The sequence below is a fragment of the Topomyia yanbarensis genome, chromosome 1 (assembly GCF_030247195.1).
Source record: "Topomyia yanbarensis strain Yona2022 chromosome 1, ASM3024719v1, whole genome shotgun sequence".
NCBI classification, from domain to species: domain Eukaryota; kingdom Metazoa; phylum Arthropoda; class Insecta; order Diptera; family Culicidae; genus Topomyia; species Topomyia yanbarensis.
This window is the reverse complement of record NC_080670.1, coordinates 15,136,997-15,161,996: the sequence shown is the minus strand read 5'-3', so window position 1 is coordinate 15,161,996 and position 25,000 is coordinate 15,136,997. Positions and strand designations below refer to the sequence as shown.

General features: G+C 40.1%; 2 protein-coding genes across 3 annotated transcripts in view; both read right to left on the bottom strand.

The window, feature by feature from the left end:
• LOC131676953 (uncharacterized) overlaps positions 1–9,981 on the bottom strand; it is a 171,149-nt gene extending 161,168 nt beyond the window's left edge. The window contains exons 1-2 of the mRNA XM_058956401.1: positions 9,047–9,981; positions 5,723–5,834 (exon numbers count right to left, since the gene is read on the bottom strand). Coding sequence (XP_058812384.1) covers positions 5,723–5,834; positions 9,047–9,605 — 671 coding nt within the window. The 5' untranslated portion in view covers positions 9,606–9,981. The remainder of the gene's footprint in view (positions 1–5,722; positions 5,835–9,046) is intronic.
• Positions 1–25,000, bottom strand: part of LOC131676955 (protein distal antenna-like) — a 112,582-nt gene that overhangs the window by 56,429 nt on the left and 31,153 nt on the right. The window lies entirely within an intron of this gene.

Here is a 25,000-nt window from a genome sequence, read left to right as displayed (position 1 = left end):
GGAACCGGACGCCTCCATCCGGAAACACGTGGTAGAAGTTTTGACGATGTTACTTTGTAGCTCGCTCGCTTTTGGGTTTAGATAAAATGTATCTTTCTGTTGGGAGCTGAACGAGAACATAGAAATGGTGAACATGTTTCGTATATTTTTGTAACGGCGAAGCAACATGCTGTAACACTCGAAATGGCTTAGTATAACTACAGAAATATAAACTCAAATGTAACAAAAGCCAATCCGGATCATTTAGTTTCGCTTAAGTTTTGGGTTCAAAATAATTAAAATTTCTTTTTCTTTTTATATCACCAAGAACTGGATGGGCTTTGTCGTAGAAAAAATAACCTTTTCTTGGATCACTCAAATATCATTACGTATCGTATCGATTAAGCATTTTAAATAATTTAAATTAGGTTAAATCTGCGAGCATTCGGTAACATTGATGTAAAGAATTTCCAAGTCTAGTTGGAAGTTTTATTTGTAAGAAGTTGTTTCAGCTCAGTTAGAAATTAGGATAGTTTGAGATTCTTCTTAACATGCCAAATTTGATAAATTCAGTCTCATCTCACCTAGAGAAGAAGTTAAAAATCGTTCCACTTTGGCTATCAGTAGAGCAAGAGAATGTACCTACTACGTTGTTGCTCATCCACTGCACAAGCAGTGTAGTATCGTTTCCCTGGATGGGCAGTGGAATGAATCAGCCACAGATGTTGAAGGTGGTCCTGTTAGGAGAAAATACCATTGAGATTGACTTTGAACACACTCGTGTTAGATCTACAGGGCAACAGTTTATAAAAATGAACATGGAGTCTAACGGATCACACAACTCGAAAATTTCAAAAAGAACTTCTCCGCCCAAAATGTGCCTTAGGGTCTTAAAAATGATTTGCCAAAACATGAAATGCGCACCATTTCGCTAGAAAATCGGTAAGATCCTACGTACGTCGCTTTCTCCAGTTCTATAGAAGCGAATGAACTTTGGTTGTTGTGTCAAGGTAAAAATTTCGGGCTGATAATCCCATCGAAAAAAAAATCTCGTTAGCAGAAAAATGCTGCACAGTCGCTACATTGCACAGTGGCCCAGAATGTAAATTTAGCAAGAATTTTAACTTTTTGCTAAAATGAAATGAACTTTGTTTGTTTAAAAAGAAGCTAGGGTGGTTCTATTTTTAGCAATGCAAAATTGAACATTTCAGTGGCTCGAGATAGAGCTTGACTGTCTTCGATGAAGTTGTAGAAGAACACATTTTAGACAAGTTTGCCGAAGACACGCAAACTCTAGCTTTTATACCTTTCATCGCACGCGAAATCCAAATGTAAGCTTTAGGATGTTCCTTAAAAACGGTTTTATTTCTATAACTAGTAGTTTTTTTTTACACCAAAGTACTCTTTGAGCAACTTGAAGATTATTTTCAAGCGCCTAATTTGTTTTAAAACACCAACTACTAAACTACGTACTTATAATATCAAAAATAGATTTTTTGAAATCAATTTCAATTTTTTTTTGGAAAACTCCGTATTTGCCATGTTTTGCTCAATTAATTTTAATCATGACGTTCCCTCCCCTACACCTCGATAGTGGTGCATCGAGGAGACCGTGTGTGTTTTGCGGTTTCACATACTTTGCACCAGCCCAAACTAACGATCAACAACTAGCCTGTGCACTCTGGCGTGGCCGGCTGGCGGGTCGACGTGGATTGGCTTATACTGTGGGCCGTGTTTGAGAACATTGTTCCACAGGTTGGTGGACACAGCTTGCAGTAGGGGTCATTGTGTGTCGATTTATTGATGGAGAGCAATTGAAGATATAAAAATAGAAGCATATTAGAGGTAGTGTAGTAATAATTGTAGTTTTACGTACTAGTGTACAATTGTTATGTGATAGTCGTATGTCTATCTGTGTATGTGTTTGCCTGGTTATGTGCGATAGCTGGATGGGTAATTTATTGTCTCGGGGGCAACTATGATTCGTTAGTCACTTTTTCTGGTGTAAACTAGAGTATCTCTCCCATGCCAAATGTTCTAACGCTCGTTGCCTTCGCGATAACACTAACCTGGTCACCAACGTGAACATGCAATTGTAATCAACCACACATACTTACGCCCACGAACTCGCCAACATTAAAACACTCCGGTAAATAAATAAACGTTTTAGCACCTATAAATTTATAAGCACGGTCTCAAGCATTAACGTACCGCTCGCGCATTCATGGATCATTGTCACGTCATGACTTCAGTTGCACCAATAAAAAATGACGCTCATATTCACTAGACAACATGATCCATGGTAACGTCACCGGGAACTCTAGTGACATGGAGGAACTCTACTAGTATCTGAACCGTAAACTAAAAATTAAGCATCAGATTCACGCTCCGCGCGATCGTTCAAAAACATCCGCGAATATGCGAATGGCCACATGGTTATAAAATCTAATTTATCCACGCAAAATTTCATACACGCTAACACACGCGACAAACACGTTAACACACAATCGCTCGAGCCCTTCGCGATCAACCACGCACACTAACGCCCGCAATCTCGCAAGCCGAATAACACCCCGGTGACTAAGTGAATGTTTTAGCACTTGTAAATTTACAAACGCGGTTTTAAGAGTGAACCTACAGAAGCCCGTCTTCGCACAATCATGAATCGGTTACGCCCGAAAGTGCCTACTCTCGGCCCTAGCAGTCAGTTGGAACAATCAAAAAAATTTCACTCATTTCCACTAGACACGTTGCATGGCGATATGACCGGGAACTCTAGTGATATGTAAGAACTCACTCTCATCTAGCATCTGAACCGTACACCGGAAATAAAGTATCAGATTCACAATCCGAGCGCGACCATCCAAAAACGCGGGCGCATTTGTGAATGGACACACCGTTATAAAATCGAATTTATACACGCAAAGTTACATACACGCTAGCACACGCGATATATAAACACCCATGCGATCGAACACATTAACGCACAAACGCTCGAGGCCTTCGCGATAATACACGCGATCGTTAAGTCCCTATACCGGCACATATCTGATTCGTACAATGAATATCACATTCAGAATCGCGGCCTGCTGCAATCAGCCTTAAGCTGTGTTTTAGTGGGTTACATCTCCCGTCTCGTCTGCAATTGTAGTGAGTGATTTTGACAGGGAGCCCTTCCGAGACCCTAGCTCCAGTAGGATAACTCTAGAAAAAAAATTAGTTGGTTTAACCTTCGATTCAAGCTAAAGAACCGTACTAGCTAAAAACTACACAATGCTCACATTCAGTACATAAGACAAACTTCCGATCACTGTTTAACTCAACCTAATCTCACTTCCAACACCGAACGAGTTTATCAGATAGAAAGAGAGAGAGAGAGAGAGAGAGAGAGAGAGAGAGACTATCCTAAACGAGGCGTGGGAATATGCTCTAGAAAATTGAAGAATTCTACCATTCCCTTGCGAGTCCTGTCTATCGTCTGTTATGGCTTTCAATTCGTTCCGACTATCGTAGATACGCAGATAGTACCTACTCTACGAAGCATCCTGCAAGTCAAGATATCATCGGACCGAAGCGAAACAAGTGCTGCTGCGTCTCGACTATAAACGTTATAGTCTACGGTAATGTCATCGGGATATCGCTTTTTCTCACGAACTTCCTGGGATTATTCTCGTATATTCAGATTTTCCTACAAAATTGGGTGGTGCTAGCATTGGGAGCATTTTTTTTCTATTATTTATAGGGTTTCGCCTGTTTTCCTTGTGCAATTTTTACGATTCGATTTGCGCTTTCCATACTCAGTGACAAGCGATTTTATATTTTTTTTTCAGCTGTCTCCCGCAGTGTGTCTGTGTGTCACTGCAGTGTCAATCTATTTTTCTTTTCAGAAAACTCACCGGGCTGCGTTCCCTATTCAGAGTCTATTCAATTTCCCCGGGATTCTCTGCAAAGCTCAAGCTGGTGGGAGTTGAATTGTTGACGATATTGTCTCGGGTGCTAAGTGGGAAGGGATTTTTGTTTTGCTATGTCGTAATGGGACACAATCAATGCAGTATTGTGAATTCGATATGCTCGTTTGAGCAGTGCAAAAGCAGAAGAAATTTCGGATGATTTCCATAGCGATTGAACATCTGCTGTGTGACGTGGGGAGCGAAATATGGTTTATTGTGTAGTTTAATAAAAAATCTTCTAGCAAAACCCCCGTTCATCAATTTCAAATAAAGAAATCGCAAAAAATACGCGTGGCGACACCCTCCAATTAAACATGATCGAATTCCGTCCCAAACAAGATTGATTCCTTTCTTCACATATTTATCCGAATTAGTGCGCTTCGATACGCCGCAAAGACTTCTCCGTTTAGCGAGAAACAATCATCACTTGTGCTCACATGTCGTCTGACACGCCAGTCATTTGCCGTCAACATACTCATTTCCGCCAAGTGCAGCGATTCCATCGGACGACAGAAGTGTAAGGAGGAACGATCCCAGAGCATAACGATCCTAATAAACGAGCTGAGCCATAAAACTTCTCATCTCACTTCAAACCATCCCAGCAGGCGGGCGCACACTGGTGTCGTATGGACTTCATCCTTAACACAACTCGTCGCTGGTGTGTCGGATCAGCAACTAGACGAACAGGGACGTTTACCCGCCGAACGTGTGTGTGTGTGTGTGAGTATCGCGGAAGTCGTCTGTCCTGGGAGGAGGCACAGAAAGCGAACCGTAAAAAAGAATCATCTCATTCCAACATATTGTCGAACATAAATTCGTCGATAAACAACTTGGCGCCCCCATTCATCTAGATCAAGATATCTCCTTCAGTACACGCTCAGAAGCGCGAAAAAGGAGTCACTTTATCGGCCGCGGTATCTGCGGGTGGGTGGGCGAGCTGAAAACGATGTTTCGTTAAAGTGGCATAAGTGAGGCTATGGTGTATCACTTGATAATGTACGTCATGGCGTTGGTGCGAATGGATTCGTCAAAGGGTCGGGCTGGTAATTCAGCGAGCTTCTCCATAAAATGTGGGTCAATGAGGGTGCCTGGATAATCGCCACTAGATGGAAGCTGTAGGACACTTTTACGGGCATCGTTATATGCTCTCAATGGGTACTAAAATCAATACAACCGTTCAGAAGTGGGAAGTGGACAATATCTGTACGGTTGCACCGCTGGAAAGGTCAAGGTGTACCAATAAAAAATGCACAAGTTTATTTATTTTATTTACAATCCCATACCCCCCATTGTTGTAAGTGACACCATTCAGGGCCTCAAGCTCAATAGTTTTTATCACTTCGTCTCATCAGTACTTGGCAGACCGACTTAACCACAAGATAAAGACGCTAAATCCTAAACGAAACACAACTTAATTGGTCGCGGATGATGTCCCACAAGCACAGAAGTTCTAATAATATGCTCGCTCATTGTGAACATTATTTACGCATTATAATAATTACCGCTGTCGTACCAAAAATAATATGGTATCCTTACAAATATGCCATAGTCCAAAATAACAAGTCACCCCGCAAATTAAAATTTATGCTAGGCAAACATCTTGCCCGCTGAGTAGGCCATGGCTGCTAACAGTGCAGTAATAGACATAAATTAATTCGTATACCAGTGATCTAGTGGGATTTATATTTATACCGAAAATTTCCGCAACATCAAACCGAACCATTAGCCACGGTGCCACAAGAAATAATCATTACCATCATTATAGTGTATGTATAGTTGAACCGGAACCTTACCTCTCATCGACGCGGAGGAAATGCTTCGGGAAGGTAATATTCTCCGGACTAATCACTGGATAGCTGCCAGCTTTCAGGTGCAACGTAATGTCGTTCGGTTGACACACACGTTCTGAAAGAAGGAAACAAAATGAGGTTAGAAAATGGGTATTCGAAATCGAACCGTACAATTATCCGTCCAAGGGTCCAGTTGAACGGCTTCCAACTTTGGGGTGGCCGGATTAGTTCGGAACTGTGAATTGCGCAGGGGGGGAATCATATGGCTATTGATTGGTGGTGCTGCGGGAATGTACTACGATCGGTGCTGGTTGGTGGTGGTAGTGGTCGAAGGCGTAGGGTGGAACATTTAAATTTTATCTTGATTGGAACAAAGAAATGCGGACAAACGGAGCTTTTTCTCCATTGAGATTTATGCCGATAGGTTTAATCTGGCTCGTAAATTGTTCTTTGTTGGGCAGCCCGGGGGCGTTTTTCGGGATGCATGTTTATGAGACTAGATATTCGGTGCTGGGGAAACGGTGACCTGATAATGGAGTGTTTTGGAAAATAATATTATTATTAGTACTAATGATTATCTGTACGGTTTTGATCCTAGAAGTCATTCTTTCTTTTCTAAAAATAATTTTACAAGTAAGGATAACAAAATATTAGAATGTATAACCACGGCTGCAGCATGCATATTTAATTAAGCTAACTGCTCAATATTTCTCAATTCCCATTCTGTGCTATTAATTCGACGATTTGATTTTGATCGAATGCCAATGTCCTGACACCAATCTGTCAACGAGTTGTCTGTCATCGACTGCCCATTATAAGTACTGAACATATGGACTATATGTACCGTCTAGACGGACTCTCTTTTCAATTCAGCCTTATCGACGTAAACATGGCATGTTCAACTCAGGACTAATGACCCGGTTAGAGCCCCAATAAACAATACAATACAATGTCCAAATAACTATAAAAAGTGTTACGATAAAAATTTCGTAGACTTGAACCTGGCGCATTTTTAATAGTACTTTTAAAAACGTTGAGCAATCCTTATTTTATAGGTGTGTGCGTGCAGAGTGATGCCTTTATTCTGATTTTGAAATTTGCTCTTCAGTTATCGGAATGACGTCCAAGTAAGCGGAGCAATGCATCAACGCATCGCGAAAATCCGAACTATTCGTACGCCAAGTTGGCAAAATCGTGCCATTAAAGTGTTATACGGCAATCGAAAGAGGAAAGCTGACAGACCTTTTCAAGCATATAAAACTGTAGAAATTCTTTACGAAATATCTAGTTTGGCAGGCTATCTGTACTTGTTGCTTGAAATGCGATATTTTCATTGTAAAACCTGCATCATCAACCAGTAAATTTTTGGCGAATGACCTAAAAAGGTTAAAGCCACAAATAAACAAAAAAAAACAAGACCAGTAAATTTACATGAACTAATTGTCTAGAAAAAAAAGTCAGTCTCTTTCTCGCACATGCTTAGAATAGGATATTTTCAAAAAAACACTTTTGACCTTCAGAGCATAATAACTTTGTTCGGCGATCTCCAATCAATAAGGAGCCTTCAACAACCTGTTCTTGTTGACGACGCTTGCTACTACGTGTTGAGATCCTTTTTCTTAACGGTGATGCATTAGCTGCGTTTTCTTCTGCAACATGGGGTTCAGTCCGTCTGCCTCGTATTGTCGTCCATGTCGTCATCAGTCGGAAGTTCTAGTTTGTTTCTTGCCCTTACGGGTGACTGTAGTAAATCTGTCTTCCTCGGCATTTGTTTCTTTATTGGTGGTGTTGGTTGTTGGTTTGGAGGCACTTGATGCAATCGTTATTTATTCGCTTTTGGTTGAAGCAGTTGGTTTACTGGTACTCGATACGATCGTTACTGATTTAGTGTTTGTTATTGCTCGATCCGCAGTCTTTAGTTTAGCGGCCGATTGTGGTTTACCACCCGACGACTATGTATCGGTCTTACCTGTAACAGATGGAATTTTCTTAGCAGCCTCGCGCAAGGTCTTTCGTGATGTAGCACCTGATTGCTGGTCTTGGATGGTCAGGTAGGAGGGGATAGGTTTTGTTGGACGCATTCTCACCACACGCACGCCGTTGCGAAAAACCCGGAAGAAGTTCCTCCACGTATCTTCCTTAACGGTATCCACTTCTCCGTACTTTGACATGAGCTGTTTAATAACGGCGGGATTAGTACGCGGTGCCTGGCCATGTAGCCTAACTTCATGGGTGTCATTGTCTATGTATGTTGGGATGCTGTATAAAATGTCATTACATTCAACTACGTGTTTCAGGTTGTTCTGCGTAGCGAATGATTCTGCTTGGTTAATGTTTTTGAACACAATCAGTACCTCATGACGTAGAAAGTCTACAGCAACACAGTTCGACCGAATCGGAGAATAAACTAACTTTGTATTGTCACTCATTGTTTGTTCACGTTTCACACACTAGGAAGAACGAAATTTGCGCTGACTAATAGACAAAGCAACACAGGCAGATTTGATTGCATGCCCTGCTATTACAGCGGAGCGATTTTCAGCTTCTGAAATGGGTAAGAGAAGAAATCAGTCTGATGGCGAAAAAGGTTGAAAGCCGCTGTTACAGAATATTGAATTAATGTTTTTTGATCCGCCTTCGAGCTACGATGATGGGATATAGTCTCTCCGGGCATCAAGTCTCCTCAGTCTTTCCAATACGATATACAATACAATATGAGATTCCCAGTTACATGAACCCGCATCTTATGACACCTGACCTAAAAGTATTCAATTCGCTCATCATTACTATGCTTTTTCAAAACTGCAAAATCAAACCTTAGCGAGCTCATGTTACAAAGAAGGAAAAAAATACAGAATGCTTATACTAAATACATGAATAAATCAACGTGTTTCAATTCAAGACAAATTTCGTATGATGATATGTAGTTCCTATTTATATTTCAGCTGTTCGGCTAATTAAAACTCAGCCGAACGACCTATTCGACAAATTTTGAAGTTTAAATATCGTTTTTTTCGTCAAGTGTTGTTTTGTACGGTCAGTGTGAGTGTTTTAAAATGAGCATGGCTATCTAGTTAACTACTTATGAACGGAAAAAAATGCGCGTTTTTAGTTGAAAGACCAAGCAGAAGAATCGTTTCGACGAGGAGAGCGTCCCTAATGGGAAATGTGCCGTTCGAGCTGTTTCAAACCCAAATCTTGTAGCTATGCGGAAATAAGTCAGATTTCCCTGTTGGAAACTAAAATAAAACCAAAGACTGTCCCACCGTCGTCGTCAGTACACCCGAGCACCAAGTACACTTTATCATATCACAACTGAATACTTACGGAAGGCACTTTTAGATTCCTCGTATGCCTTAAAACTAAAGAAGGCAGTACGGGTATCGGTCGGTATGCGGAAATGTAGAATCGAAACGTCCTTGTAGGCAGTATACTTGAGCAATGTATTGGATGGCAATCGTTCCAACGGTATCTGTCCCTCGAACCCGTTCGGGGTGCTGGCATTGACCGGGGAAGCTACGTTCCCGGCCGGCAAGCTGCTGCTGGCAGTGCTCGTCCCGCCCGAAGACGTCGTATACCCGTTGGTTGTTTCCTCGTTGGTGAGAAGGACCCTTTCATTGCTGCTGCTGCTGCTACCGACATTATCACTGGTGAGCAGCTGGGTGTTGATAGTGACCAGTCCTGCCGAGGCTGACGGTGATGCAGCGGCAGCGCTGCTCCCACCGGTTCCCACATGAGGAAGTATGAAATTGCAATCTGTTTGATTTATTTCTACAATTATTAAAAACAGAGCACCAACTATCAGGACATTGCTGTTGCTACTCCTGCTGCTCGGGTTAGGTTTGGAGCACATCGCCAATATTGATTTGATTTGGATAGCAAACATAGAAACCACACACACGAACACACAAATCACAAACACATGGACACTGGCTATCTTCGTTCCTTTCGTTACTCCCAGGGGATCACTTTTCGGACTCTGATTTACTGAACTCTACTGAACTGTGTGGGTAATCCGAGGGTACACTGCATTGCACTATTAAATTGCGTTGGCTTTCCGAGCCTCTTGGCGCTGTTATCACTCCGGTAGAAACAGGTGCACACCGGGGGTAAGGGTGGTATTTGACCGCACCGAGTTCGATAGTCCGGATGAAATTTATGCATTTAATAACGGGTGGTTTTTCTTTCTGGGTATCTCGACCTAGGGTTTGCAGTTTTTCCAGTTGTGTTTGATGCCGGGCTCTGAAAGGAATGCGAGAACAAAATTGATTGGATTAGAATGTTTGGGGAAAGAGAACTCATCAATTATTTAGTAAATTTTCGACTCGATCTGTTGTGGATTTGGTGTGCGGGCAGAGGAGATCTTCGAAATCTAAAACTGGGTTAGTGGTCAATGGATATTTTCGATATTGGAGCATCCAATTAGAGAAAAGGATTGCAATTATTTTCAGCCCTTCAAATCCTTTTGCGGCTAGATTCACAAGTCATCGAGTGCGGGAATGCTGCTTAAAAGTTCTGCCAAATTTTCCATCTATGTTAGGTTGGGAAATACATCCGCAGCGATGCACAAAAATCCATCCATCGACAGTCTCTAGTCGATTAAAAAAAACTATATTTCGTTCCTGAGGATTATTGCTTCGATAAGTTGCCCATATTTTATTAATGGTCTTCCCCAGTGATCAAATTAGTATTGTCGACGTAACTGTGGGAAAACTAGGACTGTTAGGGTTTCCACTCCGCAGAACAATTTTCAGCAAAGATTAAGGAGAAATCTTTACTGAAAATTGCTCTGCGGAGTGGAGTGGAGTCAAACAAAACAGCATTTTCAAATCCGAAGCGAAAAAAAATCCGCAGATTCAAGGCAAACACATTACGCCAAGCACGTCAGATTTTCGGGCGATTTTACATCCTTTCTGCATATGAACAAAACAAACAAAAACAAAAACGGGTTGCACGCCCCAGAAATCAACCCATCGGCGGTACAGAAATGTCTTAATTGTGAATAAAAATAATAGCGTTGTGTAACAACAGTTGCAGCAAGATTTCCGGTATGGGCTGCGAAAGAAGTGATATATTTTTCCCTCCTTTCAGCGGTTGCTGCAGGCAGGGCAACGGGAAATGAAAAGCTACACACCCGACAAAAAACGAACTAGTTCCCGCAGTTCTAATTCACGAGTATTCATGAGAATATTATTCTGTTCCAGCTCTCTCGCTTCGTGGTTAATGATCTCACAAGCGGATTTTATTAGAGATGGGCAAAACAGTTCACTTCGAAGAACCATTCCCGACTGAACAGTTCTATAAAAAGAACTAGTTCAGATGAACCGTTCTTCCGTTCAGCTGATATTTTACTTGTATCTAGCGAATGTCTCTCAAAACATTCGATTCTTGGAGAGGAACCAAACAGATGCTGCCCAAACTGTTATCTGTATGCTTAACAAGTTCATCAAGGGTGGCGATTTCTTCATTATGTATAACTAGAGAAATAGAGAATGAGATGAGTCGTTCGCTTATGAGTCGTTCTTCGCCGGTTTTATTCTGGGAGAGCACAGAGAGCGGTTTGTGGGACGGCAAGTCAGTTCATTTTCATTCGTTCGCCTAAAAATCGGTCCGAGAAATTCTCTAAACGGCTTTGGGTCATATTCAGTTCATTCGCTTTGAAGAGAATTGAGAACTACCGTTCTTTTAAAAAGAACTTCCGTTCGCTCATTCTCTTCAAAGAACCAGTTCACTTCAACCGTTCGCGAACGAATTGCCCATCTCTAGATTTTATCGCGTGCATTCTGTAATACATAGCTGGCCATCAAGATGGAGAGAAAGGTGGGAACATTTGACACTTTTGAGTGTATTAGTATTATACTTGCAAAATTAAGCATGGCGGCCGGGGCCCTTGAAGTAAACATCAACATCCGAACGAGCTTCTTGATTCTTTGGCGCACGATGAAAAGTGAGAAAAGGCCGAGCTTCACTTCGGATCTATCGATTAGAACACTTATGGACACTTTGTACCTCGAAAAAAACCGATTAAATTAACTATGACCGAACCGAAACAAAACTTATGGCAACAGAAGGGCCCGCTACGTCAACTGTTTGTGCTTTTCTTCTTCATTTCCTCTTGTTTTTTCGGCTTCATCAAAGAAAAATGACAACCGCACTCACACACAGAAAAAAATGTGCACACCTGTATCCGTCTTGGCTAGCCATGAGGTGTGTGGTGGAAGAGAGAGAGAGAGAGAGAGAGAGAGAGAGAGAGAGAGAGAGAGAGAGAGAGAGAGACGGGAAGCGATGAAATCCGTCGGGAAAAGTAAAACTCAGGAATACTGTAAACTTGTGGATGAAGTTCGCTATTGTGTTCCACACCGTTGGGGAATAAAAGACCAGGTAATAATGGAAACAAGACAAGGATGATGCTTCTTTTGAACGACCAGAACCCGCTCCGGCTGTTGGCATCCTTCTCCTGGGGGCGGGCGAGAGGAAGTTGTACAACTGCATCACAACAGGAAGGCAGAAGGAGGGGGGGGGGGGAAGTAAAAGGTTCAGGTGTAAGGTTCCGATTCTTTTCCGTTTCTGTTTCTGTTTTGTGTTGAGCGAGGGCGTGGGGTGCACTGGTATGGAAATGTGGTTAGCATTTTTCACTTCACCAGCAGGACAAGTGCACAGGAACAACTGTACGTTTCGCTGATGGCGATGCTCGGTTGGCTGCCTTCCGCCATCGACAATCTGGGTCAACTCGCTAAGTTGGGTGCCTTGTTTTCTCGTTTTTTTGTAATTCTTGTTGATATAGTTGTGAGTTACTGATGTTGTGGAGGACGAGGACTTGCAATTTTGAGAATCTTAAACCACAGTATACCACAAATCACAGAGAACTGACAAGCCATGGTGGGCGGATTGTGGTTATCCGTAGGCGTCGGTTGAAAAAAAAACTCCAGTCAATTTTTAATACATATATGTAATTTTCACGCAATTTGAAAGAGATTATTTAACGCAAATATTTACTTGAAACCCCCTATCCAGATTCCTTTCGCTGAATAACTGCATTTTGTCGCATGTTTCCCATGTGTATTCGTGGATTTATGACAGTTTAATTGAAGTCTGCGGGACAGAACATACTTCGTAAAACCCGCTATAATTATACTAGGATGATAAATTCAAGCATAAAACGCATCTTTCAGCATAAGAATCGTTTGAAATGTTCCCTCGAAAAAGTCGGAAGGATAGAACCTCCTAAATAAAAACTGTTATTTTAAACTGAAGGTTTTTTATCCCCTTTTTATAGCGAAGCCCGACTGCTACGCTTGAAGTTTACATCTGACTTGCACATTCAATGTACTTAACCTGGGTTTTTCTTTCTGTGTTTCCTACTTTTATTTACGATAGCAGAAATAACTACACAATAATAACAACTCAGTTCCATTCGTACGGTGACTATCGTACTGCTTAGACGCTCTTCCCAGTCCGTGAGTGTAACGCTTCAACGTATAGTGCAAAGTTCGCTAATTCGGTCTTTTGTGATCTCCGCCTCGTCGAGGTTTTGGCATTGTTTTCTTTTGGTTAGGTGCACAAATACCCGTTATTCGAGCAGTAGAGTAGCAGTACTTTCTTTCTTTGTGAATCGCCTGGATACCCTTAAATTATATTACTTTCCTCATTTTTGTCCATCGTACCATCCTGCACTTGGCTCTAGGTACATGCAAAAATGACTTCCCCTGACAAAGATTCGCCTCAAGTCACCTTGAATGGCGAAATAAAATCGTCTCACTGGCTGCAACTCAACCGGACTCTGTGATCTTTTCCGGGCCATAGACAAAAAATATCTATTGAAGATTTTTACAGTCCTGACGGAGTGAGATTCGGCCATGACAGATATATCGAAAATTCGTACTGATAAGCTTAGGGTGGTGCTATATAGTCGGTAGCAGGCAAATGATATTGCTGGCTACGGGTCGTTTAATGAAGGAGTACAGAGTCTATGTACCAGCAAACCAGGGCGAAATAGATGACGTGGTTATTTATTCAAGTTTGAATTGCGCGGATCTGTCGATGCATGTGCTTGGCAGTTTTAAAGACCCCATGCTTCAGCCAGTTAAGATACTGAACTGCAAACCGTTGCATCCAACATCAATCGCAGCTAACGGAAAGAGGACCTATGTCAACTAAGACTCTTATAGGGTGGACCTTCGCCAGGTCTGCTTTACCTAACCATATCTATTCTGACCAAGTTCGTCTGCATATTCGTCTTTTTGTGCCGCGGACTCTTGCGGTGGAATACTTTTAAGGATCAAAAAGTACTATTCTTTCTATAGAATCGACCTCCCCTCGACACCAGGTATTGCAATTATCACATGTCAAATTAGAATTGCAACGCCTCAATTGGCCATCGACGGCTTTACTAAATTGTGGAACTCCTCCTTGCACCGAGGCTAATTTTGGGATATTTCAACTCCCACGGTACGACATGGAGTTATATCCATGATGACATTCGATCTGCCTCATTCCACAAGCTTTGCGACAACGTTAATATAACCATTTTGAAGACGGGTGAAATGACACGGATTCCTGTTCCTCCAGCGCACCCGAGCACTTTAGACTTGTCCCTCTGTTCGACGTCGTGTGTAGAAGATAATCCCTGATCGCCACGGAAGCAACCATCTGCTAATCGTAATTATTATTGTTAACCCTTGTGAAGGCAAGCTAAAATCCTAACATTAAAGGGCAAGCCGGGCCTCTCAGGCCCGTCTAAATTCAAGCTCCTTTTTGCCGTTCTCATATAAAAAGGTTATGCAATCGGTCGAAATTTAGACTTTTGAACCGAGACCCGCAGGGCCAAATCTCTTATACCATTCGACTCAGTTCGTTGAGATCATAAAATGTCTGTATGTGTGTGTGTATGTATGTATGGATATATGTATGTGGCAAACAATCTCACCGATTTTTCTCTGAGGTGACTGGACCAATTTGTACAAATTTAGTCTCAAATGAAAGGAGCAGCCTTCTCATCGGTCGCTATTGATTTTTTTATTAATCTGACTTTCGGTTCTGGAGTTACGTGTTGAAGAGTACAATCACACAGCAAATTTCCATAGAAACTGATACCACCATGATGTCCAAATGATGCAATATATATTAAAATATGTGCAACATTACTTGGCTTTGCATGTCTAGATCATTAATGATCCACCGAAGGCACTTCGACCACATTGGCCAGCTATGGCGGTTCTCGATGTCCCGGGGGAACTTACCAAGTTCCTAAGATAATGTCATACCAATTTCTCGCCGAATTCTTTACCAATTTTCACAAACTTGGTTTCAAATGAAAGGTACAGCATTCCCATTGGCTGCTGTTGAATTTTTAATTGATCCGACTTCCGGTTCCAGAATTACAGGATGATGAGTACGAACACGCAGCAGATCCCGATTTCAGCGTATAAGGCGATGGATGTAAAAAGGTCAAATTTTTTTTCCAAAATGTGAGTACTCGGAAGATCACGTTGACTGTCGATTGGTCCTGAGCTCCATTTCGTTTGAACACGACCAATAAATGTTTCTGGGTTGCTATTAATTTCTTCTGATGCATAACCGGAGTACATATTCATATTGTTCTGCATCAGATTCATCGTCGGAAGCAATATCATTCACATCTTCTTCCTCGCTTTGCAAATCAGTTTCGGAATCGTCTGCTGTTGAATTTGCTCGAATTTCTTCCATTATTTCAGATTCTTTGAGACGATTGAAAACATGGGCATATCGTCTTATACCCGAGCAAACGGAAAGTCCATAATTCCCCCATGCTCATGGGGCTTGACATGGGTGTTTGAAATGGGTTCAACCCATGAAAACATCATCACCATGGTCCGATATATCCCATATAAAATACCATATGTTGGTGTATTTATGGGTTATTGAGACCATTTTATGGTGTCTTGATGGTTGGGAATTTTGGCACGGACCATGTTTAAGGTCTTTTCAAGGGGCTGTGTGGTGTTCGAACCCATGAGTATTTGCTCGGGTAGCCATTTCAATTTTTTGTTGCTTTTAGATCCTACAATTTGAATAATTACGACAACTATAACACAAAGAATAGACAACAAAAATAGACAATAACGATAGAGTTAGGTTATGTTGTATCCAAATAATTGTCAAGTAGACCACAGTGGGTGAAATAAAAGTATTTACCCAAAAAAATATGACACACGTCATTATCGTATGCTATTTTTACATTTCTTATAAAAGAAATGTATAGAATTCGCTCAAACTTTCAAGATTTTTTTTTCTTATAAGAAAAGGTAAAAAGATAAAATCAATCAAAACATGAAAAAAATTCCTACTAATATGAAGATGAACTCATCAAAATTTTTTTTAGATAAATATTAATGTATAAAACCCGTGGTATTCCTAGTAAATATTGCATGCACACCGGGCCTGCCAGGCCCGGCTTGCCTTTTTGTGCATGTAAAAAATTCAAACATAGCTGCGCATCACTCCATAGATGAAAATTTCACAATTCTTTATTTTTGTTATAGATTTCAAAGCTACTTATTAAAATTTCCATGCCCAAGCTTATACTGCATACACATTTTTTTGTAACTAAAAAATTGTAACGTGCCGGGCCTCTGAGACCCGGTTGCCTTTTTGAGGGTTAACGATGCAGGGCTACCGACTATAGTCAATGTTCATAAGATCTCACACGAAAGATTGACTGGAAGTGCTACGCGTAAACGTATCCGACAAATTGGAGTCACACGAAAGCTTCCTCGGGAGATTCTCGACACTGTGATCAAAGCTCAGACTAAACGCGTACTAGACTCGGACCCCCGCAGACTATCTCCCAGCCCATCGTGAGCCGAAGAGTACTCATTCGTATACGCAGAGAAAGCCCTCGCATACGAAGAATTCATAAAGATAGGTACACCTGATATCTCAAGAAAATACTCGACGTTAGATATGACAATGAAGAGCTTGATGAAAGCCAAAATACGCGATTATTGGCGTCGGTTCGTCGGCGAGCTATCGAGAGAAATATCGATGAGCACTCTTTGGGGCAATGCCGACGTATGCGACCTTGGTTTATTTAATTTCACCAAGAAAGTCTGCCCAGACTCTGTACCGGCACAGAAAACCTATCGCGTCGCGTTCCCCTACGACATCGCGAACAAACCACCGTTTTCGATGGTGGAGTTCTCACTTGCTCTTATCATACATTTTGTTAAAGGACCTGCCTGACTTGGCGAAAAGTCGTTTGTTGAATTTATTCAACAGGTTCCTTGAGGTTAACATTGTTCCTCATTACTGGAGCCAAGTGAAGGTCATCGATGTCTTAAAACCAGGAAAACCAGCCTCCGATCACAACTCGTATCGACCGATTGCAAAGCTGTCCTGTGTCCGGAAGTTGTTCGAGAAAATGATCCTATTCCACCTCGAATTGGATCGAAACAAATGGTTTTCTGTCAGATACACAATTTAGCTTCCGCAACGGGACGAACGTTTGCCTTGCATAGCTCTCAACGAAAATTAAAATGGCTAGCAAAGAGCAGATGGCATCAATTTTCTTGGATATTAACATCCAAGAAGATATCCAAGTTTTACTCCGACCCAACGCCGCGGTCGTTGACTTTAAATTTTGTTATATACAACCAGGTATTAGTGAACTGGAATACCCCCTGAAGGTGGAAATGGAGCTTAGGCTTACGGAAGTCGCCTTGCTTCAGTATCATTATCTTTACAATGGATTATTGATATAATTCAACCCGTTAGCCCAAGCGGAACGTTTCCACGGCAAACAAACCCGCAACATAGTTTTCAATACCAATACCTGAACCACAAATCGTTTCCAAATTTGTGGCAGCTGTTTAGGCCATAATGGCAACTACAAAAGCAGCATCCAGCACCTTAAAATCAACTATAAGCAATATTGATGAGAAAGTTAACAGCAAAGATGGGTTTACGCTGGTCACCCGTACGTGCAAGAAACAGAGAAGAACATCTTTCCTTCGGACCCGATGAAGTTCACGTGACGTCCCGGTTCGGGATGTAATGGTAAGCCGCGTTCTCTCTTTTATGTCCCTCGAATGCACCGTCATAGAAACTATCAATATACAGGTTTAGCTCCACCTTCTCTTTTTTCACATTCTTGGAAGTGCCTTCTTTCGACTATACCGTACACCATCGACGGTTTAATGTCCACAATGTCACAGGACCTACCAACTTGGTGTGTTGCCGATCCGCATATGAACCGTACTACGAAATCGTCTGGTGGTCTAAAACCGGAAACTAAGCCACTTAAAAGTTTGATCCGAGGAGGACCACCCGATGTCTCAGCTCATGATGTTTCACGATTAGAATTACAAATACTCAAATTCATTGAATGAAAATTGATCATAGTCAGCCGCATTCTTCTACCATATTTAGTGACGCAACCGAAAACGTTAAGCGATTCAACTGCGCATTCATTCGATGCAGTTTCTCATTCGTCTTCGATTATTGCATGAAGCGAACATGCAACAACGCATCCATCGCATCCAAGAAGGCCCTGGCATAATTTAAGCGATGTTAATAATTGTTTTGTAAGCTTTACCAATATTTGAATACATTTACCGCACAGAAAGAAAATGTTCCTAAAACCATGAATGAATCCCAAAAAGTGGCATGAATTCTGGAACAATCGCTTTTTTACGTTACGAAAACAGGTCCATGAACAAAAATCATGTGTTTTATAATTACGTTTCATTTCTATTCAGTAACGCCTATATAACCCTTTTATTAGCGGAGAGATTTGTTTTTGTTTTGTGGACTTCAGTCACGATTTCCGCCATACCATTAACAAATCGATTTTTTGTACGTGAACTAGTTCCCAGTTTTAGGAACATTTTTCATAAAACCAAAGATTAAATCGTGATTTTATTCATAAGTTTTGGAACATTATTCAGCGTCCTACTACGCGACGTGAACTGATTCATGATTAATCCTGTAGATAATCTGATTTTTGTGGTTGTGAAGTAGTTCATAAAATCAAAATATTTTCTCGTGGACTATTTCACGAGATCCGGAATATTACTCATGAATCCTTTCAATCATCAATCAACTTTCTATCAATTAGTTCATGATTCCTAAAATATTATCACCATTCAATATTCGTGCTCGTGAAATAGTTCACAAAATCATAAAATGTTATTCATTTATACGTGAATTGATTTATGATTTCTAACGAATTTGTCACAACTCTCCATTCGTGCTTATGAAATAGTTTACAAAACCATGAAATAATTTTCATGTATTCGTGAACCAGTTTATGATTCCAATCATAATAGTCACGAATTACCATTCGAGCTCGAAAAATATTATATTCATGTATTCGTAAACCGATTCATTACTCCTAGCGACTGGACATTCGTGTTCGTGAAGTAGTTCACAAATTCATGAAATCTCATTCATGGAAACATGAACTGATTCACGATTCCTAGTATAATAGTCACACCTGACCATGTGTGCACGTGAAATAGAACACAAAATAGAATAGAAGGGTTAGAGCGGACCCGTAAGCAGAGACACTTACGCGCATTCCGCGGTATAAAAGTTTTTTTTCCAACTATAATATCTAGTCAGCAGGTAAACAATTTCGCTATACGTGCTTAACCCGCCTGATGGTTTGTTTTGAGAAGAGTGCGTCAAACTCATATCCAACTTTCTGAAGTTTCCTTCAAGTGATCTAATATATGAGTGTACGAAAAGCTTTGAAAGCAAATGGGGAACATATACAGTTAATTAACTGCAGTAAAAGCATGTGCAATGTAGTACAGAAGTTCAGTAGAAAGTACCGTTATTTTGGCTCCAGCAGTGAGAATTGTATCGATCGAGATGACCTTCATTAATTGTTAGCAGTTGCTTTGCGGAGAACCCGTGCGGCGATTGTGGATTTCTGTGACCTCAGAATTAGTCCTCGAATTAGAGAAATGCTGAAGGACAAAATATGTATAACGATGGATACAAAGTTCTCAGCTCTACCACATACCAAAGGGTGAATTCAACGATTGAGTTGTACTGGGATGCGATCACACCTTATCAAAATGGGAATTAAACTCGTTACATGCGATCCAACTTTGCTAAGCGCAACGAACCAAGTTTTCCCATAGAATATCCATGGTCGTGTTTGAGCCTCTCCATAATGCGATAAAGCTGCTCGCCTAAAAGTTTTCCAATTTACGCTGTTTCAAGGTTGCAGCGAGGCGTCCGTAGCGGGGAAGGAGAGAAGGGGGGGGGGGCGGATTCTTCCCGAGTAGCGAAGAAAATAAAATGATTGAAAGAGGACTCTTGCCTTGGAGTGCATTTGCGCCCAACTTATTCCCTGAGGGGTTCTTCCGGAGCAGCTGCATTTGAAATGCGTCGTTATCAAGCTTTGAAGTGCCGGAGGGATTCAACTTTCAAATGGCACGGCGGTGAATTAATTAAGATAATAAACCTTAACTTGCCTCAAGCTGATTGTCATTTTAGGGAAAAGAAACGGGGGTCAAAATGTTCAAATTTTCAGAACGGTTGGGACGGGGACGGGGAAAAGTTTTTTTTATTGCATTAAAAAGTAGTGGCATCCAGATCTCCTGCTGCTTTGAGATTTTACAGTATTGCAATTCTTGCTCGAAGAGGAAGTTTTTACGTCCTGTAGTCTCGTTGGAATGTCTCATGGCTCGGTTATTGGTTTTTCTGCCTCTCTTCGCACATGATTCAAATCGTGCATGTCGAACTTTGAAACGATTTCCATTCTAAGTGGATTGTGTATGTATTCTGTCACCTTTCGAGACAATATTTTTTCAGGAAATTGCAATTACCTTCGGTGCTCTAATCGGAACATTTTCATCCCCATCCTCAGGTAGGCCGGTGGCATGTGGCAGTAGGTTGTTGAATAGCGAAACAAATTTAATCGATTCGACTATAAATATTTTATTTCCAATATGATTTGCTTTTCGCTTTACCATCCATCAGCAGAAGTGGAGGATCCGGCTGGGAAGCTAGGTAGCTGTGCGAACTTTTCTCCGCAACGCAAAAATCCACTCTATCGCCAGAGGCAATGCAACTTTTTCGAACAAACGGATGGGCGAGAGTGTACGGGAACTACTCAATAGGCTGTTCGGTTTGTTTGTATTACGGAGTCTCCGGGTAGCGCTTTCGCATGCACGGGGGTGATTCGGGTGAAAAGCTTCCCGCGAAAGTTAATTTTTATTTAAGTTCATATCTAATTAGTAGTAGTAGATTAGTAGAAGAAAGCGAATCGCAACGAAGTGAATGTTATATTTTACCATTTGAATACAGACTAATTGCCGATTTTGGTTGGTTAGATTTTCAGTAAAATCGATTACGCAAGGAATTCTCAACATAATATTAGCTAGAACAGCAATAGCTGAAAGTTTTGCCATTAACTGTTTTGAAATTCTCAACCAACTAACCAAAAATTTTATCCCCAAAAGTCGCGGTTCCTCTGATTATTTTACCCTAATTCACCCAACATTCAACCAATTTGCAATCATCAAACTCACGTGATTTCAATGTGAATACCATTATATATATTTTTCGACCAAACATAAAAATGATAGAAATGAAAATAATAACGATAATACCACGAACATACCGAAAAAGGATAATTTGAAAAATGGCAAATTCAAAAGCTAGCCTAGCCACTCTTCCCTTCTCCCCAGCAAACAAATCGGATTGTCATGCGTTCGTTCTTGGAACATGACAACGGCACTGGCAAAGTTGAAACTCAACTAGTTCCAGTCTTCAGCAAATTGCATTGCAGTATGAAGGCATCCCAAAGGCCAAACTGGTAGGGAACAAAAAAACGAACGCTTTCACGAGGTTAATTTGGACAAGTGGGGCAAACAAAAAGCATTCATTGTATGACCTATGAGTATGGTTATGTTCTCTACGAGTGAATATTTCTGCTTGATAGAGTGTGTAAGTTGAATAAATTGCAATATTTTATAGTGATATTTTTTGTTTGGCCACTAAGTAGCGTTAGAGTACCTAATCTGTTGAAGTTTCTTATTTATAGTCAAAATAATGTAACCCATTTTGGAAAGTCACCAGTGACGTAGCTGGAAATTTGGTTTGAGGGGATTTTCGTGTAGTTTGTCTTATTTCTTAGAAAATGCCAAAAAATCCTGCAAAGTAAATCCAATCCATAACGACCATCTTCACCGGTACTTTGAATAGGATAGAAGATGTCGAAGTGATACCTCCCTAAGGGAAGGCCACCGACTCAGCGACGCTTCCATGAGTATTACGGAGTTGGACTGAAGGACAAGTAATGGTCTACACACCTAGAAAAATAGTGTAAATTTACGTCTCCTGACCCTGACATATACGAGCATCAAAAATGACTTAGTTTTACGTTTGATTTTAATTTTACATGACGTTTAATTACGTAAATCATGTAATTTTACTCCACATACAGCGTTTGTTCTGAATGGTAGGAAGTGTAATTTTATGTCATTGCGCATGTAAAGTATATGTTTCATGTAAAATTAAACGGAACACGGCAATGTTCCATCATTTCGTAAATTACGGTTCGTTGAATTGTGTCATGTTTGCAATTACGTCAACGATAAAATTCAGATTTTTTTGGTGTGTAGAATTCACCACAAGCAGGCACTGCGACCACGAAATGAATATGTTTTTATGTGATGGGTTGGTTAATCTCCGAGTACACGAATGTTCAGAGTAAGAAGATATTTAGTTAGGTTTTTCTTGTGTTTAAATTTTGGCCCCCGATAGCAATTTGAACTCCAAACAGCCGACCGAGAGAGTATTGCTAAAACACTGATCTAGTTTAATATATACATATAGTCGAATGGGAATTGACACGAGGATCACATGATAAGCATGCTTTTCTCATCACACTGCACAGTGGTCCAGAATGCAAGTTTAGCAGGAATTTTAAGATTTTACTTAAACTAAACAACTTAGCCTTAAGTCTTTAGGGAAGTTTTCGTAATTTATGAGACTCTTCTTATCGCGAAACAACACTTACAGACAGACCTCTAAGCTCTATCTGCCATACTTTTCATGTACTATAAATTTAAAATCGAAGGTTAGAGTGCTTCTTAGTGTTTCTTAGAAAAACTGTTTTATTCAAATAAAAGTTTTGAGGCAATTTTTGCCAAAAAAACGGGCTTCTTTGGAATAACAATATCACACATTGGGGTAAACAAAAGATAATTCTTTTTCGGCTACAAATGTATAAGGTATAATCACAGACTAACAGACATAAAACTCAAAAATAAAACGGTCATTTTAAATATATTTGTAGTTGGGACTGTGGCCACATTTGAATTTATGGCGCCACTGACATATGAACAACCATATGAAGAATAGGCCACTAGTGAAAAATTGTTCTTAAACCTGAGGGGTAAACCACTAGTAAATGAGTGTTTGGGACTGTGGAGCCAGTGTTCTGGGAAAATTGTCGGATCGATGTTTTTTGAGGGAATTCCCTCATAGTGTTATGCCTGTTAGTCTGTGGTATAATTTAACGAAAAATGGCGAAGACGATATTTTTTAATATTTCATGAAATTGGCTTCCAATTTTTTTTGATGCATTGAACCGAAAAAGTTATATTAAAAATTTGGCTTTTCATGAATTGACCCTTTGTAATATGTTTAAATCAGTTTCTCAGTGGACAATATAAAAATTTAGTTTCTTTTTCATGATAGAATATTGCACTTTACGATAGCTTTTTATTGTTTTTGAACAATATGTAGGGTTGTTCTAAATTTAGGTATCAGAATCAGAAAATTAACTTTTTAATGGTTTGAGATAGAGTTTCGCAGTCTTACAGAAAATTGAAGAAAATAAAATTTTAATCAACTTTGTCGAAGACAGTAGAACTCTATGCCATGTACTTTTCACTTTACAAGAAATTTACCTAAAAAAATTAGAGTGGTTCATAAAAAACTGTTTCTTTATATAACTTTTGCAATTTTTATTTTTTATTAAGATCACTATAGAAATGCTTTCAGATTTTTTGAAAAAGAACAATTTGTCTCAATATACCGAACCTCTAGCTCATTTCGTTAGAAAAATATATACTTAAAAAAACTATTTTTTGAGTAAATATTGCAAGATATAAAAGATATCGCATTTGCCATTTTTTGGTGATCTATACTACAAAGTATGCTATTTCATATGACAGCAACGGTATTTAATGTTAAGTGCCTTAATCAAAGATAATGCTATTTTAAAAAGTTATATTTTTTATATAAAAGTTTTCACAACTTTGAAACGAAAAAAGTTTAGCAGTTGGTATTTTACAGCAAATCATGCACCCTAAAATAATCTTCAGATTGTCCAAAGGGTACTTTAGTGTAAAAAAGCATCTACAAAATATGTAGAAATAAAACCATTTTTTAAAAGGAATACCCTAAAGCGTGCATTTGCTTTTCTCGTGCAATGGAAAGTATAAAAGCTAGAGCTTGCGCGTCTTCAGCAAATTTGTCTAAAATGCGTTGTTCTACAACTTCATTGAACACAGTAAAGCTCTATCTCGAACCGTTAAAAAGTACAATTTTAAATATTGCTAAAATTAGAACCACCCAAGCTACTGCTTGAACGAAAAGAAGGGCCTTGCGAAGTACAACAACTTTGCCAAATATATTGTAAAACTATCTCATTTAATTTTGGCAAAAAGTTAAAATTCCTGTTAAATTTACATTCTGGACCACTGTGCACTGTTAGGTGGCTTAAACATTTTTTCAGCCAAGTTTGCGACGATTTGGAAGACGTAAAATACCTAGTAGATGGAATGTATGAAGAAACCGGAACAAGTCAAAAAGATTCAGGAAGTACGACTAGATTTATTTATGCTTGGAATATGATGAGCCGGAAAACATTCGAATGAGTTCAAATCAGAAAGCACAGACCCTTGTGCATCTAATTATGCAAATGAAAATTCATTCGGACAGGATTCAAAGTACAGGCGGGAAATTAGATGCGGCCTTGATTGTTGAGAAAAAGTATTGAACACATCAGTAGTAAAGGAATCAACTATTCCATTGAAATACAGGGTTGCTCATGTTGTGTCCCAGTTTTACCTAAGCGTAAATGCTACAAAGCTTTTGTTGGGTATCTTTCGAGATGAAGGACTGGACCTTTCAGAATGTTGTTTTACTTTACTGGAAACTCCAAAGATGATTTTTCCCGAAAAAAGTTTCTGTCAATTCTCGACCCTCATATATGATCCAACAGTTATCATTCCGCTCAGACAAGACCATGCGTATTCCCCACACCCATTGATGCCC